The 24,401-nt window shown below is 44.1% G+C and overlaps 1 protein-coding gene across 3 annotated transcripts in view; it reads left to right on the forward strand.

Annotated features, from left to right (window-relative positions):
- Window positions 1-24,401, forward strand: part of C9orf72 (C9orf72-SMCR8 complex subunit) — a 59,873-nt gene that overhangs the window by 15,748 nt on the left and 19,724 nt on the right. Inside the window, exons 1-4 of one of the 3 annotated variants that reach the window (XM_077249269.1) lie at window positions 3,206-3,307; window positions 17,645-18,114; window positions 20,220-20,315; window positions 22,362-22,426. In XM_077249269.1, coding sequence (XP_077105384.1) covers window positions 17,671-18,114; window positions 20,220-20,315; window positions 22,362-22,426 — 605 coding nt within the window. In that variant the 5' untranslated portion in view covers window positions 3,206-3,307; window positions 17,645-17,670. Of the gene's footprint in view, window positions 1-3,205; window positions 3,308-15,976; window positions 16,095-17,644; window positions 18,115-20,219; window positions 20,316-22,361; window positions 22,427-24,401 lie in introns of those variants that run through there. The other 2 variants (XM_077249268.1, XM_077249267.1) reach the window with 2 other exon arrangements.

Genomic DNA, 24,401 nt, shown 5'->3' on the forward strand with positions numbered 1-24,401 from the left:
TAAATACATTTTTTTTAATTTTATTATTTTTCCCTAACTAAGGGGGTGATGAAGGGGGTTTGATTTACTTTTATAGCGTTTTTTATATCGGATTTTTATGATTGGCAGCCGTCACACACTAAAAGGCGCTTTTTATAGCAAAAAAGTTTTTGCGTCTCCACATTTTGAGACCTATAATTTTTCCATATTTTGGTCCACAGAGTCATGTGAGGTCTTGTTTTTTGCGGGACGAGTTGACGTTTTTAATGGTAACATTTTCGGACACGTGACAGTTTTTGATCGCTTTTTATCCGATTTTTGTGAGGCAGAATGACAAAAAAACAGCTATTCATGAACTTCTTTTGGGGGAGGCGTTTATACCGTTCCACGTTTGGTAAAATTGATAAAGCAGTTTTATTCTTCGGGTCAGTATAATTACAGCGATACCTCATTTATATCACTTTTTTATGTTTTGGCGCTTTTATACGATAAAAACTATTTTATAGAATAAATAATTTGGCATCGCTTTATTCTGAGGACTATAACTTTTTTATTTTTTCTTTGACGCTGTATGGCGGCTCTTTTTTTGCGGGACAAGATGACGTTTTCAGCGGTACCATGGTTATTTATATCCGTCTTTTTGTTCGGCGGTATGATAATAAAGCGTTGTTTTTTGCCTCGTTTTTTGTTTTTTTTTTCCCCCTACGGTGTTCACTGAAGGGGTTAACTAGTGAAATAGTTCTATAGGTGGGGTCGTTACGGACGTGGCGATACTAAATATGTGTACTTTTATTTTTTTTTTATTTAGATAAAGAAATGTATTTATGGGAATAATATATATATTTTTTTTTTCTTTATTTAGGAATTTTTTTATTTTTTTTTTACACATGTGGAAATTTTTTATTTTTTTACTTCTTTACTATGTCCCAGGGGGGGACATCATAGATCGGTGATCTGACAGTTTGCACAGCACTCTGTCAGATCACCGATCTGACTTAGAGCTCTGCAGGCTTACCAGCGCCTGCTCTGAGCTGGCACTCGGTAAGCCACATCCCTCCCTGCAGGACCCGGATGCCGCGGCCATCTTGGATCCGGGACCTGCAGCGAGGAAGGAGGTAGGAGACCCTCGGAGCAACGCGATCACATCCAGGGGTCTCAGGGAAGCCCGCAGGGATGCTTCCCTGTACCGCCGGTACACCGCGATCATGTTTGATCGCGGTGTGCCGGGGGTTAATGTGCCGGGGGCAGTGCGTGACCGCTCCTGGCACATAGTGCCGGATGTCAGCTGCGATAGTCAGCTGACACTCAGCCGCGCTCCCCCCGTGAGCGCCGCCGATCGCGCTGGACGTACTATCCGGTCGGTGGTCATACGGGCCCACCCCACCTCGACGGGATAGTACGTCCAATGTCAGAAAGGGGTTAAAAAAAATAGTTGAATCCCTGTGCAAATATAATCAAGGACACAAGTACGGTAACACACATGCATGTTTTCACAATTTTAAAACATACGTTTTTTTTCACAATTACGCATCCAAATTTTGAATTAAATTTCTCAAAACAAAATATAAAGAAACAGTCTTGTGACATATCAAATGAAAGCCGGTACCGTTCTGAGAAAAATGATGCCTCTCCCACCTCTTTATCTTAATTCTAGTCCGAGATATGATCAAAAATGTGAAGCCATACCAGGCCAAAATCTGCGCTTTTTCAAAACTTTAGAAGTCTGTAAAAAATTAACTGATGAAGAAAAAAATTCAAAACTTTCAACTTGTAATTAACTAAAGTTGTACTTCATAAAAACAAAAAATAAAAAAAATCTAAAGACGTCAGGTAAAAAAAATATTCATATTTGGATCACTTGATATGGAATGACCCGGATGATGGACGGCTGCAAGGCGCTTGAGTCAGGGGGAGAAAACATACCTCCCTGACTCGCTCAATAGAGGTATAGCGGGAAATTAATAAAAGTGATTATTTCAGCGTTCCTAGCGATAATAAACATAAGAGCCACCTTCACAGAATGCAGCCTTAGTGCTGCAGAAGGTGGCTCTTTTACTTTAATAGGCCCTGGGGGGGTTGACAGGTTCCCTTTAATGAGGAAAGTGACAATACAGAGCTCTGTCTATTGTCTATGGGATAATAAATAGTACAGTACTTGGGTCACTCCGGCAGTCTCATAGACAATGAATGGAGCATACATATGCAGCCACTACTCAATTGTTTGGTGGGCATTTTAAGGATTGGTGCGGGTCCCAGTTAGTGATTCCAGCAGTCAGTAAGCCATCACCAATCCCATGGATAGGGATAAATGCCTCTGTGTGGTGTCTTGTGGTTTAATAATTGTGTGTGTGCCCATGTTATGTAGTGTGAGTAATTATCACACAACCTCAGGTAATGACATGAGGAAAAGACTGTTAAATTGCAAGTTTTGATTTAAAAAAAATCTTTATTATAACCTTATACAATTTTTAAAAATTGAAGCTGCAGACCAAAGTGCTCTGGCACTGGAATAAATTTGAGATAATGATTATATGCACAATTTGCACTCTAATGCTACTCAGAGCAAGTGATACATGGAAGGATAATGGTGGTAAAAAAAAGTCACTTTTTTTAAAAGTGCATTGTGTCGTTGCTATGTCATTACGTGTGTGTGTGTGTGTGTGTGTACGTACGTACGTACGTACGTACGTACGTACGTACGTACGTACGTACGTACGTACGTACATACATACGTACATACATACATACATACATACATACATACATACATACATACATACATACATACATACATACATACATACATACATACATACATACATACATACATACATACATACATACATACATACATACGTGTATATATTATATATATTACACTTTTCTCTGGGTGCAAAGCCTCCAGGTAACCTGTCCACTGGTTATCCAAAGTCCATAAATTCAAAAAAGAAGGCAGCACTCCATTTTTCTTAATAAATGTGCAGGATTTAATCAGACCCACATGTCTGTGCAACGTTTCGGCTCAAATGAGCCTTTCTCAAGCAGTGGATACAACATCTTAGTGCATATATATATAGGTTTTAAAACCATCCTTAATCCTGCACATTTATTAAGAAAAATGGAGTGCTGCCTTCTTTTCTGAAATATATATAATATATATAATTAGTGATCCACGATATTTAAAGTGCATGTCCAATACTGTAGATCCCTGTAGTAAAGGATATCTGTATTCCGTTCAACAATGCCCCCTTTGGAAGAAGCTCATATGCGAAATGGCGCTATCTGGGTCGGAGCGCACAGCACATAGGAACCATGAACATGTCACTTTGTAAGTACCTCTTTTGATTTTTGAAGAAATCCCATCCTTGCTTCTCCTTTAAACTCTGCTTTCTTTGCTAAACATTTACCTAACAATTTATATTAGCTACTCTAAATAATAAGACTTTGTGTCCTTGCTAGGGAATACGGATAACCCCTGACGAAGCCACCGATGGTGGCGACACACGTTGGGTAATAGCTCCGCCTTGGCTCTACTTCTCATGGGTCCCTCTATCCCATGTTATTGGCTATGGGTGGTCCTTTTTGTGTGAGCTTGTAATTTTACTGTGCTCATTTAGGGTCGGACTATCTGCTCTTTTATTGTGCTAGTCCTATACTTTGTGGCTATAATCTTCTAGCAACAACTTTTGTGGGGGTATTGTTCAACATCTTTCTCATCATACAATGGATGACAATCTACCATAGTGCCTTTATGGGTGTCCAGCACACAGGGTTGCAAGGGGGCCCCCTGCATCTGCATCTGCAACCCCTGTACGAAGTGCCCAGAGGGTTTTCAGCAGTGAATAATGCTGTGCATTGCTCTGTAGTCTCAGAACGTGTCTCCCAAACCCCCCTTGAGACCCCCTCAGTGCAGTGATTTACTCACTGTGGTCCTGGAGCTCTGTGCTGATTGCTGTAGGATCAGGTTTCACAGTCACATACAGCAGCCATCAGCATCGGCTCTGACCACAGTCACTGAATCATTGCTTGTAATCTGACAGGGCGACCTGCTGTCACTACTATCAGGGCATTTATTATATAGAAATAAATGAATTCCCACATGAAATAATAAGGGTAAATCATACACATATATAGTACAGATGTGCATAGTAATCAGCGTTTTTGGTGCATGTTTTTTCAAAGCACCCATTTTTTAGGGTATGTGCAGAGGATCCGGAAATGGCATCCCTTTGGATGCAGTGGACATGTGCTGCCATGTTTTGAACACATGTGATTCCGCGTGTGTTCATTGATCTGTGCGGAATCCCCGCGTCCTATACATTGCACGGGTGAGATTTCTCTTGTGGAGATTCACGTCTACGCCAGATAAATTGGCATGCTGCAGCCTGGACAGACGCGCCCCATGTCCGTCTCCGCAGGTGAGGTGCGGGTGTCAGTGCACGCATAGTAGAGATGGAATTTCTTGAAATCCCATCCACTATAATGTAACATCTGGCCGCTGCGGGTTGGACGCTGCACAAGTACACAGCAGCCGACCCGCAGCGTTTACTGATTGTGGACACACACCCTTAGTGCTTTTGCTGTTTGTTTCTAAGGGTATGTGCACACGTCAGGATTTCTTGCAGAAATTTCCTGAAGAAAACCGGAAATTTTCTGCAAGAAATCCGCTTTTTTTTTTTTTTTTTTTTTAACGTTTTTTTTTTTTACGTTTTTTTCGCTTTTTTTTTTTTTTTTAGCATTTTGCAAACGTAATTAGCTTGCAGAATGCTAAAGTTTTCCAAGTCATCTGTAGCATCGCTTGGAAAACTGATTGACAGGTTGGTCACACTTGTCAAACATAGTGTTTGACAAGTGTGACCAACTTTTTACTATAGATGCAGCCTATGCAGCATCAATAGTAAAAGATAGAATGTTTAAAAATAATAAAAAAAAATGGTTATACTCCCCTGCAGACAGCCGATCTCCTCGGCGGCTTCCGTTCCTATAGAAGGTGTGTGTGTGTGTGTGTGTGTGTGTGTGCAGGACCTTCGATGACGTCGCGGTCATGTGACCGCGACGTCATCGCAGGTCCTTCACACACACCAGCTATAGGAACGGAAGCAGCAGTATGCACCGCTGAGAGGCGGGAAGACTGCGGGGCCATCAGAGGGTGAGTATATGACTATTTTTTATTTTAATTCTTTTTTTTTTTTTTTAACCAATTATATGGTGCCCAGTCCGTGGAGGAGAGTCTCCTCTCCTCCACCCTGGGTACCAACCGCACATAATCTGCTTACTTCCCGCATGGTGGGCATAGCCACATGCGGAAAGTAAGCAAATCAATGCATTCCTAGGTGTGCAGAATCCCCGCAATTCTGCAAATTTAATGAACATGTTGCTTTTTTTTCCGCGATGCGATTTTTTTCGCTGAAAAAAATGCAACATTTGCACAAGATATGCGGAATACACTGGAAATAATGGGAGGCATATGTAAGCTTTTTTTTCGGGTTTTTATAGCGAAAAAACGCGAAAAATACTGAACGTGTGCACATGGCCTTACAGTATGCATTTTGTCTACAGTACATGTTTAATAAAGTTAGTGTTATTCACAAACGTAGCGAAAAACAACGTTGCAACATTTGCAGCATTTTTTTAACTTTTTCATTGCTTTCTACGAGTGAAAAAAAATTGCTGAAAGAAGCGACATGCTGCAGATTTAAAAAAAGGCTGCAGTTGTGAAATCCAGTCAGGGGAAAATAAAAGGGTGTGCAGGAGATTTCTGAAAATCTCAGTTTTAGCTTGTGCTGTAAAATGCTGTAAACTTCTTATTTGCAGTAGAAAAAGCTGTAAAAATTCTGCATATGAACATGGCGAAAAGCTGCTTTTCAAAGTGCCAGCAAAACATAGGAGATTTCCGACATCTCCTGCAGGCGCTTGTTTGTTTTCTGACTGGATTTCAGAACTGTAGCGCTTTTTAAATCTGCAGTGTGTCAGTTCTTCCAGTGTGTTTTCACCCATAGAAAGCAATGAAAGAATAAAAAAGCTGCAGATATTGCAACGGCATTTTTCACTGCAATTTTTGGCGTTGTTTTGGTGAATTAAACTATTAGGTCTCGTTCACGTGTTCAGTATTTCACATCAGTATTTGTAATGCAGAAACCGCAGTGGAACAATGAGGCTATGTGCACACGTTGCGGAATCTGCCGTGGATTTTTCTATGCAGATTCCTAAAAATCTGCAGGTAAGATGCCCTGCGTTTTATCTGCAGATTTACGGCGGTATTACCGTGCTTTTTGTGCGGTTTTCAACAGCGTTTTTACACCTGCGGATTCCTATTATGGAGCAGGTGTAAAACGCTGCGCAATCTGCACAAAGAATTGACATGCTGCAGAAAATACAACTTGGCGTTTCCGCGCGGTATTTTCCGCAGCATGTGTACGGCGGATTTTGTTTTACATACGTTTACATGGTGCTGTACAACGCATGGAAAACTGCTGCAGATTCGCAGCGTGTGCACATACCCTGAGAAACACGTCACCACTTCTGTATTTATCACCCTCCTGGTTTTGGCTTATACATACTAATGTGAAATACTGACCAAATACTGATCGTATGAATGTGGTCTTAAACATTCTGTAGACAAAGCAAACATCCTCACTCCAAAAAAAGCTGAAAAAAGTGTGAAGAACACCACAATACAAGCTGAAAAACAGGTGTTTTGAACGCAACATTTTTACTGCTAATAGAAAAGGTTTTGGCTACTGAAAAAAATGCTGCATGTGAACATAGACATAGCGTTTCAGAGTAAGACTATCTGTGGTGTTACATAGGACTGCATGTGATAATTTAGTATATATCTGTACTCAGAGAGTTATCACTGTATTATCTGTGGTGTTAAAAAATTAAGAGGGGGTTGGGGGCAACTCTTTGTCTTGGGCCCCCAATCTTTTCTGACCCTAGAATCGCCCCTGCATACAGCTAATAGTGGCAGACCTGTTGGCCAATATTAGGCCCCTAAATATGGGGGCCACACTGGCCCAGGCTCCTCCACCAACTGTATCCGCATCCTGCTCATGTAATGTAACCTAAATGTTTGTGTGATTTTACAATTTTAGCATTTGGGGCCCCACTTTAAATTTTTGCCTAGGGCCCCACTTTGTCTAAAACCGGCCCTGCCAGCTCATTGCACAACATTTTGTGTATTTACACCTGTGTATTATATTATTGATACGGTAGTTGCCTCATTAAGTTTTAGGTGGGCACAGATTGCTGGTTATGTTTTGAGTGATTTGTTCATACCTTCAATACTGTGCACATTGACAATTGTTGTGTATAAGGACCCCTGATATGCTGTTTATATAGACAGTATACTCTCATATATATATATTATTACGATTTTTGGAGTCTTTGGCGGTTGGCTCTATTTTGAACCTTTGATCCAGGCCTTTCCTTCCTGCTGCAGACACCACACAGCCGTCACTCACATCTTCTTGGCGCCGGGCGCCGCCTCTTCAGCGCTGTTTTGAATTGTGCCGGCGCCTGCACTCTTTTCTCCTGCCTTGGGCAGGCGCAGTGAGCGCTGCCCGTCCTCTGTCCTCATATGCAGCCCAGCTGACACTGCGGCCGCCCTGCCTGTGAATCCCAGCTCCGCAGTGTCGTCTTATTTATTCACACGTAATATATATACGTAAAGACATAGCAATGACACAATGCACTTTAACCCCTTCCCGACCCATGACGCCACGTAGGCGTCATGAAAACCCGTGCCTTCCCGACCCATGACGCCTATGTGGCGTCATGGAATGATCGCGTCCCTGCAGATCGGGTGAAGGGGTTAACTCCGATTTCACCCGATCTGCAGAGACAGGGGGAGTGGTACTTCAGCCCAGGGGGGGTGGCTTCACCCCCCCGTGGCTACGATCGCTCTGATTGGCAGTTTCACTTTCAACAGCCAATCAGAGCGATTTGTAATATTTCACCCAAAAAAACGGTGAAATATTACAATCCAGCCATGGCCGATGCTGCAATAACATCGGCCATGGCTGGAAAACCTAATCTGCCCCCACCCCATCCCACCGATCGCCCCCCCAGTGCTCCGGTGCGTGGTCCGCCCCCCTAAGTGGTCCTGTCCGCTCCTCCGTCCTCCTGTCCGCTCCCCCTGTGCTCCGGTGCCCCCTCCCTGTGCTCCGGTCCCCCCCCCCCCCCCGTGATCCGATCACCCCCCCCTACATACTTACCGGCCTCCCGGTGTCCGTCCGGCTTCTCCATGGGCGCCGCCATCTTCCAATATGGCGGGCGCATGCGCACTGCGCCCGCAGAGTCTGCCGGCTGTCAGATTCATTTCAGAAGTATTTTGATCACTGCGATATAGCCTATCGCAGTGATCAAAATGAAAAAAAGTAAATGACCCCCCTTTATCACCCCCATAGGGACAATAATAAAAATAAATAAAATATTTTTTATTTTTTTTCTGCTAGGGTTAGGGTTAGAACTAGGGTTAGAATTAGGGTTAGAATTAGGGGTAGGGTTAGGGTTAGGGGTAGGGTTAGGGCATGTGCACACAGTGCAGATTTGGCTGCGAATCCGCAGCGGATTGCCGCGGATCCGCAGCGGATCGGCCGCGGATCCGCAGCGGATTGGTCGCGGATCCGCAGCGGATTGGCCTCTGCGAATTCGTAGCAGTTTTCCATCAGGTTTACAGTACCATGTACACCTATGGAAAACCAAATCTGCTGTGCCCATGGTGCGGAAAATACCGTGCGGAAACGCTGTGTATTTTCCGCAGCATGTCAATTTTGTGCGGATTCCGCAGCGTTTTACACCTGTTCCTCAATAGGAATCCGCAGGTGAAATCCGCACAAAAAAACACTGGAAATCCGCTGTAAATCCGTAGGTAAAACGCAGTGCCTTTTACCTGCGGATTTTTCAAAAATGGTGCGGAAAAATCTCACACGAGTCCGCAAAGTGGGCACATAGCCATAGCCTTGTCTCACAGTGGCACTTTGATCGCTACGACGGTACGATCTGTGACGTTCCAGCGATATCCATACGATATCGCTGTGTCTGACATGCAGCAGCGATCAGGGACCCTGCTGAGAATCGTACGTCGTAGCAGATCGTTTGGAACTTTCTTTCGTCGCTTGATCTCCCGCTGTCATCGCTGGATCGTTGTGTGTAACAGCTATCCAGCGATGCGTTCACTTGTAACCAGGGTAAACATCGGGTTACTAAGTGCAGGGCCGCGCTTAGTAACCCGATGTTTACCGTGGTTACCAGCGTAAAAGTAAAAAAAAAAAAAAAAAACGTACATACTCACATTTCGGTGTCCTTCAGGTCCCTTGCCGTCTGCTTCCCGCTCTGACTGTCTGCCGGCCGGAAAGTGAGAGCACAGCACAGCAGTGACGTCACCGCTGCGCTCTGCTCTCACTGTACGGTGGCACTCAGTCAGAGCGGGAAGCAGACGGCAAGGGACCTGAAGGACACCAAAATGTGAGTATGTACGTTTTTTTTTTTTACTTTTACGCTGGTAACCACGGTAAACATCGGGTTACTAAGCGCGGCCCTGCGCTTAGTAACCCGATGTTTACCCTGGTTACCCGGGACCTTGGCATCGTTGGTCGCTGGAGAGCGGTCTGTGTGACAGCTCCCCAGCGACCACACAATGACTTTCCAACGATCACTGCCAGGTCGTATCGCTGGTCGTGATCGTTGGTAAATCGTTATGTGAGACAGTACCCTTAGGGTTGAAATTAGGGCTAGGGTTGGAAATAGGGTTAAGATTAGGCTTGTGGTTAGGGTTAAGGATAGGGTTAGGGTTGTGTTGGGGTTACAGTTGTGGGTAGGGTTGGGATTAGGGTTAGGATTAGGGTTGGATTTAGGGTTACGGGTGTGTTGGGGTTAGGGTTGTGGTTAGGGGTGTGTTGGGGTTAGGGTTGTGATTAGGGTTATGGCTACAGTTGGGATTAGGGTTAGGGGTGTGTTGGGGTTAGTGTTGAAGTTAGAATTGAGGGGTTTCCACTGTTTAGGCACATCAGGGGTCTCCATCGCAACATGGCGCCACCAATGATTCCAGCCAATCTTGCGTTCAAAAAGTCAAATGGTGCGCCCTCCCTTCCAAGCCCCGACGTGCGCCCAAACAGTGGTTTACCCCCACATATGGGATACCAGCGTACTCAGGACAAACTGGGCAACAACTATTGGGGTCCAATTTCTCCTGTTACCCTTGCAAAAATAAAAAATTACTTGCTAAAACATAATTTTGAGGAAAGAACAATTATTTTTTATTTTCACGGCTCTACGTTATAAACTTATGTGAAACACTTGGGGGTTGAAAGTGCTCACCACACATCTAGATAAGATCCTTTTGGGGTCTAGTTTCCAAAATGGGGTCACTTGTGGGGTGTTTCTACTGTTTAGGCACATCAGGGGCTCTGCAAATGCAACGTGACGCTCGCAGACCATTCCATCAAAGTCTGCATTTCAAATGTCACTACTTCCCTTCCGAGCCCTGACGTGCGCCCAAACAGTGGTTTACCCCCACATATGGGGTACCAGCGTACTCACAACAAACTGGGCAACAAATATTGGGGTCCAATTTCTCCTGTTACCCTTGTGAAAATAAACAATTGCTTGCTAAAACATCTTTTTTGAGGAAAGAAAAATTATTTTTTATTTTCACGGCTCTGCGTTGTAAACTTCTGTGAAGCACTTGGGGGTTGAACATGCTCACCACACATCTAGATAAGTTCCTTAGGGGGTCTAGTTTCCAAAATGGGGTCACTTGTGGGGGGTTTCTACTGTTTAGGCACATCAGGGGCTCTGCAAACATAACATGATTCCCGCAGACCATTCCATCAAAGTCTGCATTCCAAATCGTCACTACTTCCCTTCCGAGCCCCGCCATGTGCCCAAACAGTGGTTTACCCCCACATATGGGGTATCAGCGTACTCAGGAGAAACTGGACAACAACTTTTGGGGTCAAATTTTTCCTGTTACCCTTGGGAAAATTAAAAAATTCTGGGCTAAAAAAATATTTTTGAGGAAAGAAAACACATGTTTTATTTTCACGTCTCTGCGTTATAAACTTCTGTGAAGCACTTGGGGGTTCAAAGTGCTCACCACACATTTAGATAAGTTCCCTTGGGGGTCTAGTTTCCAAAGTGGGGTCAATTGTGGGGAGTTCCTACTGTTTAGGCACATCAGGGGCTCTGCAAACGCAACGTGACGCCCGCAGAGCATTCCATTAAAGTCTGCATTTCAAAACGTCACTACTTCCCTTCCGCTCCCCGACGTGTGCCAAAACAGTGGTTTACCCCCACATATGGGGTATCAGCGTACTCAGGAGAAACTGCACAACAACTTTTGGGGTCCAATTTCTCCTGTTACCCTTGGGAAAATAAAAAATTGTGGGTTAAAAAATCATTTTTGAGGAAAGAAAAATAATTTTTTATTTTCATGGCTCTGCGTTATAAACTTCTGTGAAGCACTTGGGGGTTAAAAGTGCTCACCACACATCTAGATTAGTTCCTTGGGAGGTCTAGTTTCCAAAATGGGGTCACTTGTGTGGGAGCTCCAATGTTTAGGCACACAGGGGCTCTCCAAACGCGACATGGTGTCCGCTAATGATTGGAGCTAATTTTCCATTCAAAAAGCCAAATGGCGTGCCTTCCCTTCCGAGCCCTGCCGTGCGCCCAAACAGTGGTTTACCCCCACATATGGGGTATCATCGTACTCAGGACAAACTGGACAACAACATTTGGGATCCAATTTCTCCTATTATCCTTGGGAAAATAAAAAACTCCGGGCTAAAAATCATTTTTGAGGAAAGAAAAATATTTTTTTTTTTTCATGGCTCTGCGTTATAAACTTCTGTGAAGCACCTGGGGGTTTTAAGTGCTCACTATACATCTAGATCAGTTCCTTGGGGGGTCTAGTTTCCAAAATGGGGTCACTTGTAGGGGAGCTCCAATGTTTAGGCACACAGGGGCTCTCCGAACGCAACATGGTGTCCACTAACGATTGGAGCTAATTTTCCATTGAAAAAGTCAAATGGCGCGCCTTCCCTTCCAAGCCTTGCCGTGCACCCAAACAGTGGTTTACCCCCACATATGTGGTATCGGCGTACTCAGGAGAAATTGCCCAACAAATTTTAGGATCCATTTTATCCTGTTGCCCATGTGAAAATGAAAAAATTGAGGCTAAAAAAAATTTTTTGTGAAAAAAAAGTACCTTTTCATTTTTTACGGATCAATTTGTGAAGCACCTGAGAGTTTAAAGTGCTCACTATGCATCTAGATAAGTTCCTTGGGGGGTCTAGTTTCCAAAATGGGGTCAAATGTGGGGGAGCTTCAATGTTTAGGCACACAGGGTCTCCAAACGCGACATGGTGTCCGCTAAAGATTGGAGCCAATTTTTCATTGAAAAAGTCAAATGGCGCTCCTTCGCTTCCGAGCCCTGCCGTGCCCACAAACAGTGGTTTACCCCCACATATGAGGTATCAACGTACTCAGGACAAATTGGACAACAACTTTTGTGGTCCAGTTTCTCCTTTTACCCTTGGGAAAATAAAAAAATTGTTGCTAAAAGATCATTTTTGTGACTAAAAAGTTAAATGTTCACTTTTTCCTTCCATGTTGCTTCTGCTGTTGTGAAACACCTGAAGGGTTAATAAACTTCTTGAATGTGGTTTTGAGCACCTTGAGGGGTGCAGTTTTTAGAATGGTGTCACTTTTGGGTATTTTCAGCCATATAGAACCCTCAAACTGATTTCAAATGTGAGGTGGTCCCTAAAAAAAATGGTTTTGTAAATTTTGTTGTAAAAAATGAGAAATCACTGGTCAAATTTTAACCCTTAACTTCCTAGCAAAAAAAAAATTTCTTTCCAAAATTGTGCTGATGTAAAGTAGACATGTGGGAAATGTTATTTATTAACTATTTTGTGTCACATAACTCTCTGGTTTAACAGAATAAAAATTCAAAATGTGAAAATTGCGAAATTTTCAAAATTTTCGCCAAATTTCCGTTTTTTTTACAAATAAACTCAGAAATTATCGACCTAAATTTACCACTAACATGAAGCCCAATATGTCACGAAAAAACAATCTCAGAACCGCAAGGATCCGTTGAAGCGTTCCTGAGTTATTACCTCATAAAGGGACACTGGTCAGAATTGCAAAAAATGGCAAGGTCATTAAGGCCAAAATAGGCTGGGTCATGAAGGGGTTAAAAAAACCCCCAACTTTTTACTTATTTTTTTTACTACCATTATCCTCCCATGTATCACTTGTTCTAAATAGCATTAGAGTGCAAATTGTGCATATAATCCATTATCTCTAAAATTTATTCCAGTGCCAGTGTTCTGCAGCTTGAATTTTTTAAATTTTTATAAGGTTATAATAGATTATTATTTTTATTTTTTATAAAAACTTGGAATTTAGCCGTCTCTTCCTCCTGTCATTACCTGAGGTTGTGTGATAATTAGTATATTGAATGATGGAATCTTTTGCCTCATGAAATTTGAGACTGTTAATATATGTAGTGTGAGTGTATTAATATACTCGCCTACTGCCGCGCTCTCCGGTGTCCAGCACTGTTCTCAGTGACGTCACCACAAATGAGAATAGTTGGCTCACTGTCTGTGTGAGCTAGAAGTCGCTGTTATAATGAAAGCCTATGGAGCCTAGTTCTCACTGTACAAAGGCTTACATTGTAAAAGTCACTTCTGGGTCACACAGAGTGCAGCATGAACCAGAGAGTCCGCAGAGCTGTGGCGTCATTCAGAAGAGCTGAAGACTGGCGGAGGATCCCAGAGAGAGTGGCGGTAGTGGAGTATATTAATATTAAGACAGTCGCACTACATTACATGCACAACACATTTAAACCCTAAAATGTTAGTGGGAGTGCTACTTTAAAGGGAACCTGTCACCCCCAAAATCGAGGGTGAGCTAAGCCCACCGGCAGCAGGGGCTTATCTACAGCATTCTGGAATGCAGTAGATAAGCCCCTGATGTATCCTGAAAGATGAGAAAACAAGGTTAGATTATTCTCACTCAGGGGCGATCCCGCTGCGGTCCGATCCGATGGGTGTCGTGGTCCGGTCCGGAGCCTCCCATCTTCTTACGATGACATCCTCTTCTTGTCTTCTTGCCGCGGCTCTGGCGCAGGCGTACTGTGTCTGCCCTGTTGAGGGCAGAGCAAAGTACTGCAGTGCGCAGGCGCCGGGAAAGGTCAGAGAGGCCCAGCGCCTGCGCACTGTAGTACTTTGCAAAGTACGCCTGCGCTAGAGCCGCAGCGTGAAGACAAGAAGAGGACGTCCTCATAAGAAGATGGGAGGCGCTGGACCGGACCTCAACGCTCAGCGGACAGGACCGCCCCTGGGTGAGTATAATCTAACCTCCTTTTCTCATCTTTCAGGATACATCGGGGGCTTATCTACAGCATTCCAGAATGCTGTAGATAAGCCCCTGATGCCGGTGGGCTTAGTTCACTGTCGATTTTGGGGGCGACAGGTTCCCTTTAAGTATAATACAGTGCTGAAAAAATTGGGTTATGGTGCACATGTATTGCTATAATACCAGTACTATAAATGTGGTAAACTGTACACAATGATAACAAGGCCTCCATACGCCTTAAACTAAAGTGGTCCGATATCAACAGGATACTCCCATAGGCTAATGTATATGGGGACCTCCCGACTCTCCGGGAGTGGATCTCTCCTAGAGAATACAGGAGGCGATCACTGATCATTTGGTTGACTACTATCTAAAGTGTGTGGGGGCTTAACGTACTACACATATTTACAAACATAGGCCATAAATGCACACTGATGGCATTTCACCATGCACATTTATGGCATTTCCACTTGTTGAATGCAGCTCGCACACTTGGGACTTGCCGTGTTTGGAGAACAGGGTCGGTACTGCACATGGCAGCTTTAGGCGTTTTTCAAACCTGCACTGGTTAGTTTTGTTATAAAAATAGAATTATGGAAATAACGGCACTGCTGGTACATGCACATGATGAAGACCAAGAGTGACACCATTGGTGGCGGTCTCCTCAACTTACAGGACTGCTTTATTCTGCGTTTTTGGCAAAATCTACAGTGGAGCTTCCAATGAGAATTGTGGTAAAGACTTTTCCTAGCATATCCTACATAATGCCTCACCCCTCTGTCACCAGAAGATAGAGAAACTCTTGTTAAACATATTTAGAGTTAAAAAGATTTAAAAATTTAGAGGTATGGCTCATTCTGGGGTTCCTAGGTGCGATTCCTCAATATTTCATGTTGCTTAAACCACAGGCAGCATCTATTTGAACTTGGGCTGCTTAATTGCAGTCAAGTATGTTTGTTTTTTTTCCCCTGAAACACTAACATCCTTCTATATTAATTCTAAACTCTCTTTTTCGGTGATTCCTTTGTGTCTCCGTTCATACTGCACCCACACACAAACGATACCCCATTTGAAAGGTAAACTTGCCCCCTTCAGCAAGAAAATAGCCAAACAACCCACACATCCACGATGTTATCACAAAATACATTTTAAACATTAATTTTCATAAAACTGCAGTAAGGAAAAATGACCTGCAGGTGGCACCACACTACCCCAAAGCATACTACCACAAAGCTGAAACCACTCCTAACCCTTGCCTTGGGGGACTTACCAGCAGGCACATATAAAATATTTGCGCATATAAATACGCTCAGTTATGGAGGTTGCACTTCCCTACACTGCAGATAGATGGCAGTTATGCTGTGGAGGGGAAACAAATGCTGCTGCCCCTGTTCATTTGCAAGGTCCTGACAATCAGACCCCTTATGATCAGTAAGTAAAATACCATTATGTTTAATGTGACACACATACCTCTTTGTTCATCATCTCATTAAATACATTTACATTTGACCAGCTTAATTTTCCTGACATTGCCTGCGCCCCGACAATCAGTGTGCAAAACAAGACTAATCTGATGCGTTCCTGGCCATCTTATCGTCACACAGTTCACAGTAATAAGCAAGCCTCTTCTACAGAACCACTGTCGGTACGCGAATGCAGAGCCAGGTCCGCCGTCGGTACGCGAATGCAGAGCCAGGGCCGCCTTCGATAAAATACAGCACCAAGATCTGTACAGTGATCAATTGGTATGTCAGTTCAGCCCCATATACAGTTGTATTGCATGAATGTACAAACCCAAGTATGTCCTTAACAATAGTAAGGCAGTACTGGGAGTTGTAGTTACCAGCAATCATCAGACTTCAGAGCATATAGGAACCACAGTACTGATGAGGCGCAGGTAATATCACTAATAAACATTTACATCTAGGTACCTTTATAGACTACATCTTTGGTTGGAGTCCTTCTCATCGTTTTTTGTCTCCATGTAGTACAGCCATCATGATAAGATTTCATGCCCGGAGCTAGTCTCTGCAGACTTTTCAGTCTTAAAAATATTGGCATGGTGCACTTAAAAATAAAAGTATAATTATGCTGCCTCACATTATCTCCCATGCCTCACCCTTGAATTGCTCCTCGCTATACTTCCTGCACAAAATCTCCCCACCCACACTGTCCTTGTTGATATTATGCCCCTCTCCGTAATGTCCCCGTAACACTACCTCTGTCCACCGTAATGTCCCCGTGACACTACCTCTGTCCACCGTAATTTTCCCTGTGACACTACCTCTCTCCACCGTAATGTCCCCGTGACACTGCCCCTCTCCACCGTAATGTCCCAACCACACCGCCCCTCTCCACCATAATGTCCTCACCACACTGCCCCTCTCACCACAATGTCCCCCACACTGTTCTTCTACATGATCTTCCCCTCCCAAACTGCCCCTTTCTGTAATATTCCGCCACACTGCTCCACCCTATACTATGCCCCCTTTCATAATGCCTTCCTCCATTGCTCTATGATGTGCACTCACAGTAACCTCAACTCACCCCCTCTGCCCCCCTCTCATCTAGAGTACTAGGGTATTCAATGTTCTGCTCCTCTATGGAGCACTTACCGTTACCTTGCCCACTGTCTCCACGGCACTGTGGTGACACCAGTACTGTCTGATATATATTGGGACGGGGGCTGGCGAACACTCCTGTGCCCCAGACCCGACACTCGATTACGCATTTATGTACATGGGAAGAAAGAAGCCATCATCTCCCAGTTCTTGCACGCTGCATGGTGTGCTGGAGTGAACTGGACTGGGCATTACTTTAGAGTCTTCTTTGGGGGGGGGGTCACCACTAACTCCCAGTCACTGTGATCAGCTGATGAGCTGTGATTGGCAGCATCTAGGAGGGAGAGATGAATACTCGCACCCCCAGAGATGACTAGCAGTTGAAGTAGAGGTAGAGATTTCACAAAGTACGCTCAGAAGAGAAAAAATTTGACTATCTCTGTATTTGGAGCAATGCGGCGGAAAACTGAGAAGAGCAGTAGAATCGGGACCTTTGAGGGAATTTTACAAGGTCACTTTTTTGAGCAAGTGATAGGTCTTCTTTAATACTTCATAAAATGATTTAGTTTTGGATTTCTCAAAGTTTCTTTCATTATTTATAAAAAAAAAGTTGTGATCCTATGTTGGGGTTACTACGCACCTTGAATATAATTCCTGTGGATTTATTTTGGGTTGTGGATTTCGCACTTGGGGTCAATGGCTATAAACACATTCAAATGTTCTATATTCCTCAGGAAAAGTCCTTTCACTGGAGTGAAGAATGGCAGCTCTGTGTCCTCCACCTTCTCCAGCTGTAGCCAAGACTCTGATCACGATTGATGGTTACTCGCCACTTTTAGCTGCTACCTTTGCATACTGGGACAACATTCTGGGACCTCGAGTGAGACACATCTGGGCCCCAAAGACTGATGAAGTGGTGCTGAGCGATGGAGAGATTACCTTCCTGGCAAATCACACGTTGAATGGTGAGATCTTGAGGAATGCAGAAAGTGGGGCCATCGATGTGAAGTTTTTTGTACTCGCAGAGAAGGGAGTGATAATTGTATCTCTGATATTTGATGGAAACTGGAACGGGGATCGGAGTACATATGGCCTCTCTATCATTCTGCCCCAAACTGAACTGTGCTTCTACCTGCCTCTGCACAGGGTCTGCGTGGCCCGCCTCACACACATCATCAGGAAGGGACGGATATGGATGCACAAAGTAAGTGTACACTGCTGATAGCAGGATTTGTCAGAAATATTTGCTATTAAACAGAAAATGAGGTGCTAATGAAAACTTGGCTCAGATTTGTAGGTGGTCATATAGCAAGCAGAAGGAGACCAAAAGTGTGTTCTGCTGGCCTCTGTCTGGCAGGGATGTGCTTGTAAAGTGCATTAGTCTGCTCTCTTCTAGACAGTCAATGCAAAAAATGTATAGCTCGCAGTATAAGGCTACGTTCCCACGATGAGCTTTAAAAACTCAACAAAAACTCATTGTGGGAACTTAGTCTTAAGGTTTTTTTGCACTGATTCCATGGATGAAAGCCATCTTGACTGTGGCCACTGTTGGGTGCATGCCTACTTGAGTGTATGAGCCTCACAAGTAGTCATAAACAAAGTGTATCCCTGGCCAATTATAGCCAACAGCAAAAAGAAACTTTCAAAGCTAATATAGGGAATCTGTCACAAAATCTCACAATAAAAGCCGCACAAATACTGCTCTTACACAGTGCAAGGCTGGTGTACTTATTCTGAAAATCCAGTTCATTATGGTTATATAATCCTTAGGGTATATGTGCAAGGTGGTTGTGTTCCTGACGTGGCCTAGCCAGTGGCCTTGTCCTCCGCCACTGCTGGCTTTCTTTCACTTTGTACCGTTAAGTATAGAGAGTGGGCGGCTTCCCAGCAGATGTGAACTGAAGAATTAGCGTTTTGCTTCTTTTAACCGCTTCATGGTTTCTGAGCCTTGAAGCAGTTATTAGAAGTGTTTTGATGTTGAAGTGCACTATGTTTAGTTGAGGGGCGCTTTTGTGGTGCCTTTTTGGGCTGAACGTGCCTACAAAACACGGTGTTTACAACCCTTAGTAAAAGGACACGTAGCGGCTTGGTGGTCACTGCAGGTTGTAGGCTGGTTGGAAGAGGTAGGTCTTCAGGTTCCTTTTGAAGGTTTCCATGGTAGGCGAGAGTCTGATATGTTGGGATAGAGCACCAGAGTAGGGGGGATGCACATGAGATATCTTGTGTGTGATTGTGGGAAGAGGATATAAGAGGGGAGTAGAGAAGGAGATCTTGTGAGGATCGGAGGTTGCGTGCAGGTAAGTACCGGGAGACGAGGTCACAGATGTATGGAGGAGACAGGTTGTGGATGATTTTATATGCCAGAGTTTTGAACTGAAGTCTCTGAGTATTGGGGAGCCAGTGGAGGGATTGGCAGAGAGTAGATGTGGGGAATAGCGGGGGGACAGGTGAATTAGTCAGACTGCAGAGTTCAGGATAGATTGGAGGGATGAGAGGGTGTTAGAGGGGAGGCCACAGAGCAGGAGGTTGCAGTAGTCAAGGCAGGAGAAGACTGCATGCGCTAGTGTTTTTGCAGATTCTTGATTAAGGAATGTAGAGATCCGGGAAATATTAATGAGACTATTTTATGTGTGCCAGTCACTTCATGGTGGAAATCTTGCGTTCCGCTGTGGATTATCTAAAACTCCACAGGTTTTCCTATGCTTGATCTATACTATGTGAAAATAGGGGAACGAGCCTTTTATGGCTCCAGGCGAATATATATATATATATATAGCATTTGAGCTATATAAATTATAATTAGCAATTTTACATTTGTTAATCCATCTGTATTGTTGGAATACTTTGCCACTAATAGTCCATGTGAAGGCTGCAAGATATCCTCCATTCTAAGCATCCAGTTGGATATATTGCCTATGCCGGCCCTTAGAGAGGGATAACGGAGCTGGAGAAGTAGGATGAGGAGGAGCACTATTCATGGGCGCAGAGGGCTCAGTGGGAAACCTTATGGGCCCGGCACAGCTGAGAACTTCGGCATCGTCCAGTTACACTCAGAAGAAATGTGGCACCACGGTCCTGGCGGACACGCAAACTGCAGAAGAGCTAGATGTGAATTGGATCTTATGTAGCGCATGTGGTTGCGTTTGCGTTTCTTTTGATTGTACGCTATGTCGTCAAAACAGCATATACAGAGATACAGAAATCCGATCTTTCAGTAAAGATAAAGTATTCAGCGGTTTCCACTTTCATATTCTATTCTGTGGTTATAAAATAGTATCACTCCCAACCTTTCCCTCTGTCTTTGTACAGGGCCAGAGCATCATTTCCATGTTGACTGGAGAAGTCATCCCCATTATGGAGCTGCTGTCATCTATGAAGTCGCATGGCGTTCCTGAAGACATAGATGTAAGCCCTTAAACCCGGCTGTTTGAAGAGAGAGTCTGCAAATCCATCTGTCAGCTCCGTGATTAATGTATTCTGGTGTCACCTCGTGCATTTGTCATTCCTTAGGAAGCGCCCGACAATATGGCTCTTTGCCGCCCTCTGCTTTGTCTGCTGTGATGTAGAAAATCTGCAGTAAAATCCTTGCCGCTTGCTCTGGGGAATAGAATATTCATGCATTTCTGCTTTGTAAAGGCTAGTTTGTATTGTGATCAGAAATGTTACCTATTTAATATGGGGTAAAATCTGCACAAAACTATAGTAGCCAGTTCACTGTATGTTAAGGTGTGTGACTTTCTAGAGATGAGCCAACACATTCTCTGATTATATTATGACGCAGTAGATAATTATGGACGACTGCACATCAGCCCAGTGTGTATGGGGTAATGCAGCTGCACATGTTGGGGAAACTGGGATTTATTATGCTTGGTTTTGGCCTTAAGGGACAATTGTGCAGTCACACAGAATGACTGCAGACTTGTGAATCCTCGCATTGCCTGCATAGCACGCTTTGAGGATTCTCTGGGAGTGGATGGTCATGTGACTGTAAGTATGCGATTTCCATACTTCTGGCCGTGTTCCAACTGTATCCGGGCCTCTCTCAATACATTTGCATTGAGTGGCGCTGTGCCAATCTAGTCGGCATGTAACCGCCTGTATGAAAATCTTATACTTGTGGTCATGCACCTAGCACAGGAACCGGAGAAACCTCACAGATTTCGGCGTGCACATGATGTGAGAATTCACAGAATGACTGCAGACTTGTAGTTTAAGACTAGACAGCCTCTTTAAGGAGAAATATGCTCGCAGAAGACCCTGACCATCCCTTCTTCCTGGCAGAGGTCTACCTAGCTCAATAAACTCTATATAGCTAAGTGCTCTGCTGGCACAGAATCTTGTTCTACAATGTTCGCCTCTGTCTGAAGTGCAGGTATGGTACGGTTTGTGAGCCCCCCATAGACCTTAGATGGTTGTCAGCCACTTTCTCGGCTCTCCTTCCCACATACAGGAGCGCTCGCTTTGCCAAACGCTCATAGGTTCTCAATTAAAGAGCTGTTGCCAAACTACAGAATGATGGGATCTGTAGTCCATAATTTCCCTGACAACCATCGGTCAAGTGCCCAGACTGTCCGCTATATCCGTTGGTGAGGCCAATGTGTATAGGTAGCTTCTAGCTGTATAGACGTGAATAATGCCGTTACGTGGCTGACGGTAGTGCTGTAGGATAAACTGCTACCAGCAAGGGAGGCACATGCATGGGGGCCAAAAGCCCCTCTGCTTTAAGGGCCGCTATACTAGTTTATTCATGTCTTGTCCACAAAGGAGTCTTTACTTTGTCTTCATTTATCTCATGCGTGATCAGTTATCTGTTATACAGCTGGGAAATCATGTTTTACTAACTTAACTACAAGACCTGTTATCTGCTGCAGGGAAGAGAAAGGGAGAAGGAAAGACGGCGATATAGTGCGGATGAGTGCAGCCGTCCTTTCTGCTACAGGGTCTGGGATATTGCAGACAAGGTCCACAGGGACAAAAGTGAATAATGGTGCCGTCCGTCAATCACGGTGTCATCTCGGTAAACAGTTCCAAGTGCCTGCTACTTCTGTAATGTGTTTATTGTTCCTTTATTAAAGACCCCAATAGGCTTTCCACAATTACTTATAATATTCTGCTGTTTATAGGGAAATTCAACCCCAAAGTGATAATTAGAAGATAACATTGATGGGATCGGGGATCTCGGCTGAATTTGCTATGATCACGGAGATAGGTCAGCCCCTTAATTTTGTTAATTGGTTGTGGTCTGACCTCACAGACTCGAACAATGTGATCTTCAGATGTCCTTGGTCTTAAATCTAGAGAAAGTGGAGGTCTGGGACTAGTGGAGGCTGGTTTCTTTGTGACAAATCTTCACGCTGGTCAGTTTCCAGTAGAGGGTGTATATATTACAGTGTAAATGTGCTGTTCTAGGTTATCACAGTAACTTATTCCTCCTGCTAATTTGTTTTCTAGATTGCCACTACTGTTCTTAACGATGACGATATTGGTGACAGCTGCCATGAAGGTTTCCTAAGCAAGTACGTAATAGTAAGCGTATTGTTCTAGCCTTTTCTCATCTTTTCATGTGATGTGACTTGCTCCGTAATGATTGCACACCGATATTGTTTTGATGTAAGTGCATCTCCCTGAAGTTACCTGCTTACTTTACATGTCTTGTAAAGGCTCATGTAGATGTCCATTGATCAGAATGGACGCGGCTCTCTCGACCCAAGCGTGACAGCCTCATGGAATATATGACGCTGTCACGCTTTGGGTGGGAGACCTGCTGCTTGCCATGCTCAGACCGATCTGCAAAGACGTCTGAATGAGCCCTAAAGGTACCTTCACATTAAGCGACGCTGCAGCGATAGCGACAACGATGCAGATCGCTGCAGCGTCCCTGTTTGATCGCTGGAGAGCTGTCACACAGACCGCTCTCCAGCGACCAACGATGCTGAGGTCCCCGGGTAACCAAGGTAAACATCGGGTTACTAAGCGCAGGGCCGCGCTTAGTAACCCGATGTTTACCCTGGTTACCAGCGTAAAATGTAAAAAAAACAAACACTACATACTTACATTCGCGTCCCCCGGCGTCCGCTTCCTGCACTGACTGAGCGCCGGCCCTAACAGCAGAGCGGTGACGTCACCGCTGTGCTGTACTTTCACTTTCACTTTACGACGCTCAGTCAGTGTGGGAAGCGGACGCCAGGGGATGCGAAGGTGAGTATGTAGTTTGTTTTTTTTACATTTTACACTGGTAACCAGGGTAAACATCGGGTTACTAAGCGCGGCCCTGCGCTTAGTAACCCGATGTTTACCCTGGTTACCAGTGTAAAACATCGCTGGTATCGTTGCTTTTGGTGTCAAACACGACGATACACGCCGGTCTGACGACCAAATAAAGTTCTGAACTTTGTTCAACGACCAGCGATATCACAGCAGGATCCTGATCGCTGCTGCGTGTCAAACTAAACGATATCGCTAGCCAGGACGCTGCAACGTCACGGATCGCTAGCGATATCGTTTAGTGTGAAGGTACCTTTAGTCTAAAGGGTCATTCCTAACATTTCACGTGATAACCTATCCACTTGACCCCTACTAATCCTAAGAAGAAAGCATTGAAATGCTCCATCAGAATGCGCGTGTGCTACTACAGTATTCATTGACAATGTGAATTCCCCTGAGACCTGAGCAATGTACTCAGATTCTGGCAGTGTCGTAGCTGATGAATGGAGAGTAGGCTGATCATGCATGGACACCGATTTAATTCCCACAACTGTGCATTTCACAGTCCTGTTTTAGGAATCGGTGAGATTCCAGCAGCTGGCCCCTATAGCTCACCAATTTATTACTTCTCCTATAATGTTGGGGACCGCCATATAACTTTCTTCTTTGAAATCCTTCCCGCAGCAGGAAGTACAGTATATACTCGAGTATAAGCCGACCCCGAGTATAAGCAGAGACCCCTAATTTTGCCACAAAAAACTGGGAAAACTTAGACTCGAGTATAAGCCTAGGGTGGAAAATGCAGCAGCTACCGGTAAATGTCAAAAATAAAAGTAAATTAATTGAGACATCAGTAGGTTACGTGTTTTTGAATATCCATATTGAATCAGGAGCCCCATATAATGCTCCATACAGTTTATGATGGGCGCCATAAGATGCTCCATATTAAAATATGCCCCATATAATGCTGCACAAATGTTGATTATGGCCTCATAAGATGCTCCATAGAGACATTTGCTCCATATAATTCTACACATATGCTGATTATGGCCCCATAAGATGCTCCATAGAGATATTTGCCCCCATATAATACTGCACATGGCCCCATAAGATACTCCATAGAAATATTTGCCCCATAAGATGCTCCATAGAGATATTTGCCCCCATATAACGCTGCACATGGCCCCATAATATGCTCCATAGAGATATTTGCCCCCATAAAACGCTGCACATGGCCCCATAAGATGCTCCATAGAAATATTGGCCCCATAATATGCTCCATTGAAA

The sequence above is a fragment of the Ranitomeya variabilis genome, chromosome 1 (genome assembly GCF_051348905.1).
Source record: "Ranitomeya variabilis isolate aRanVar5 chromosome 1, aRanVar5.hap1, whole genome shotgun sequence".
In the NCBI taxonomy this organism is placed as follows: domain Eukaryota; kingdom Metazoa; phylum Chordata; class Amphibia; order Anura; family Dendrobatidae; genus Ranitomeya; species Ranitomeya variabilis.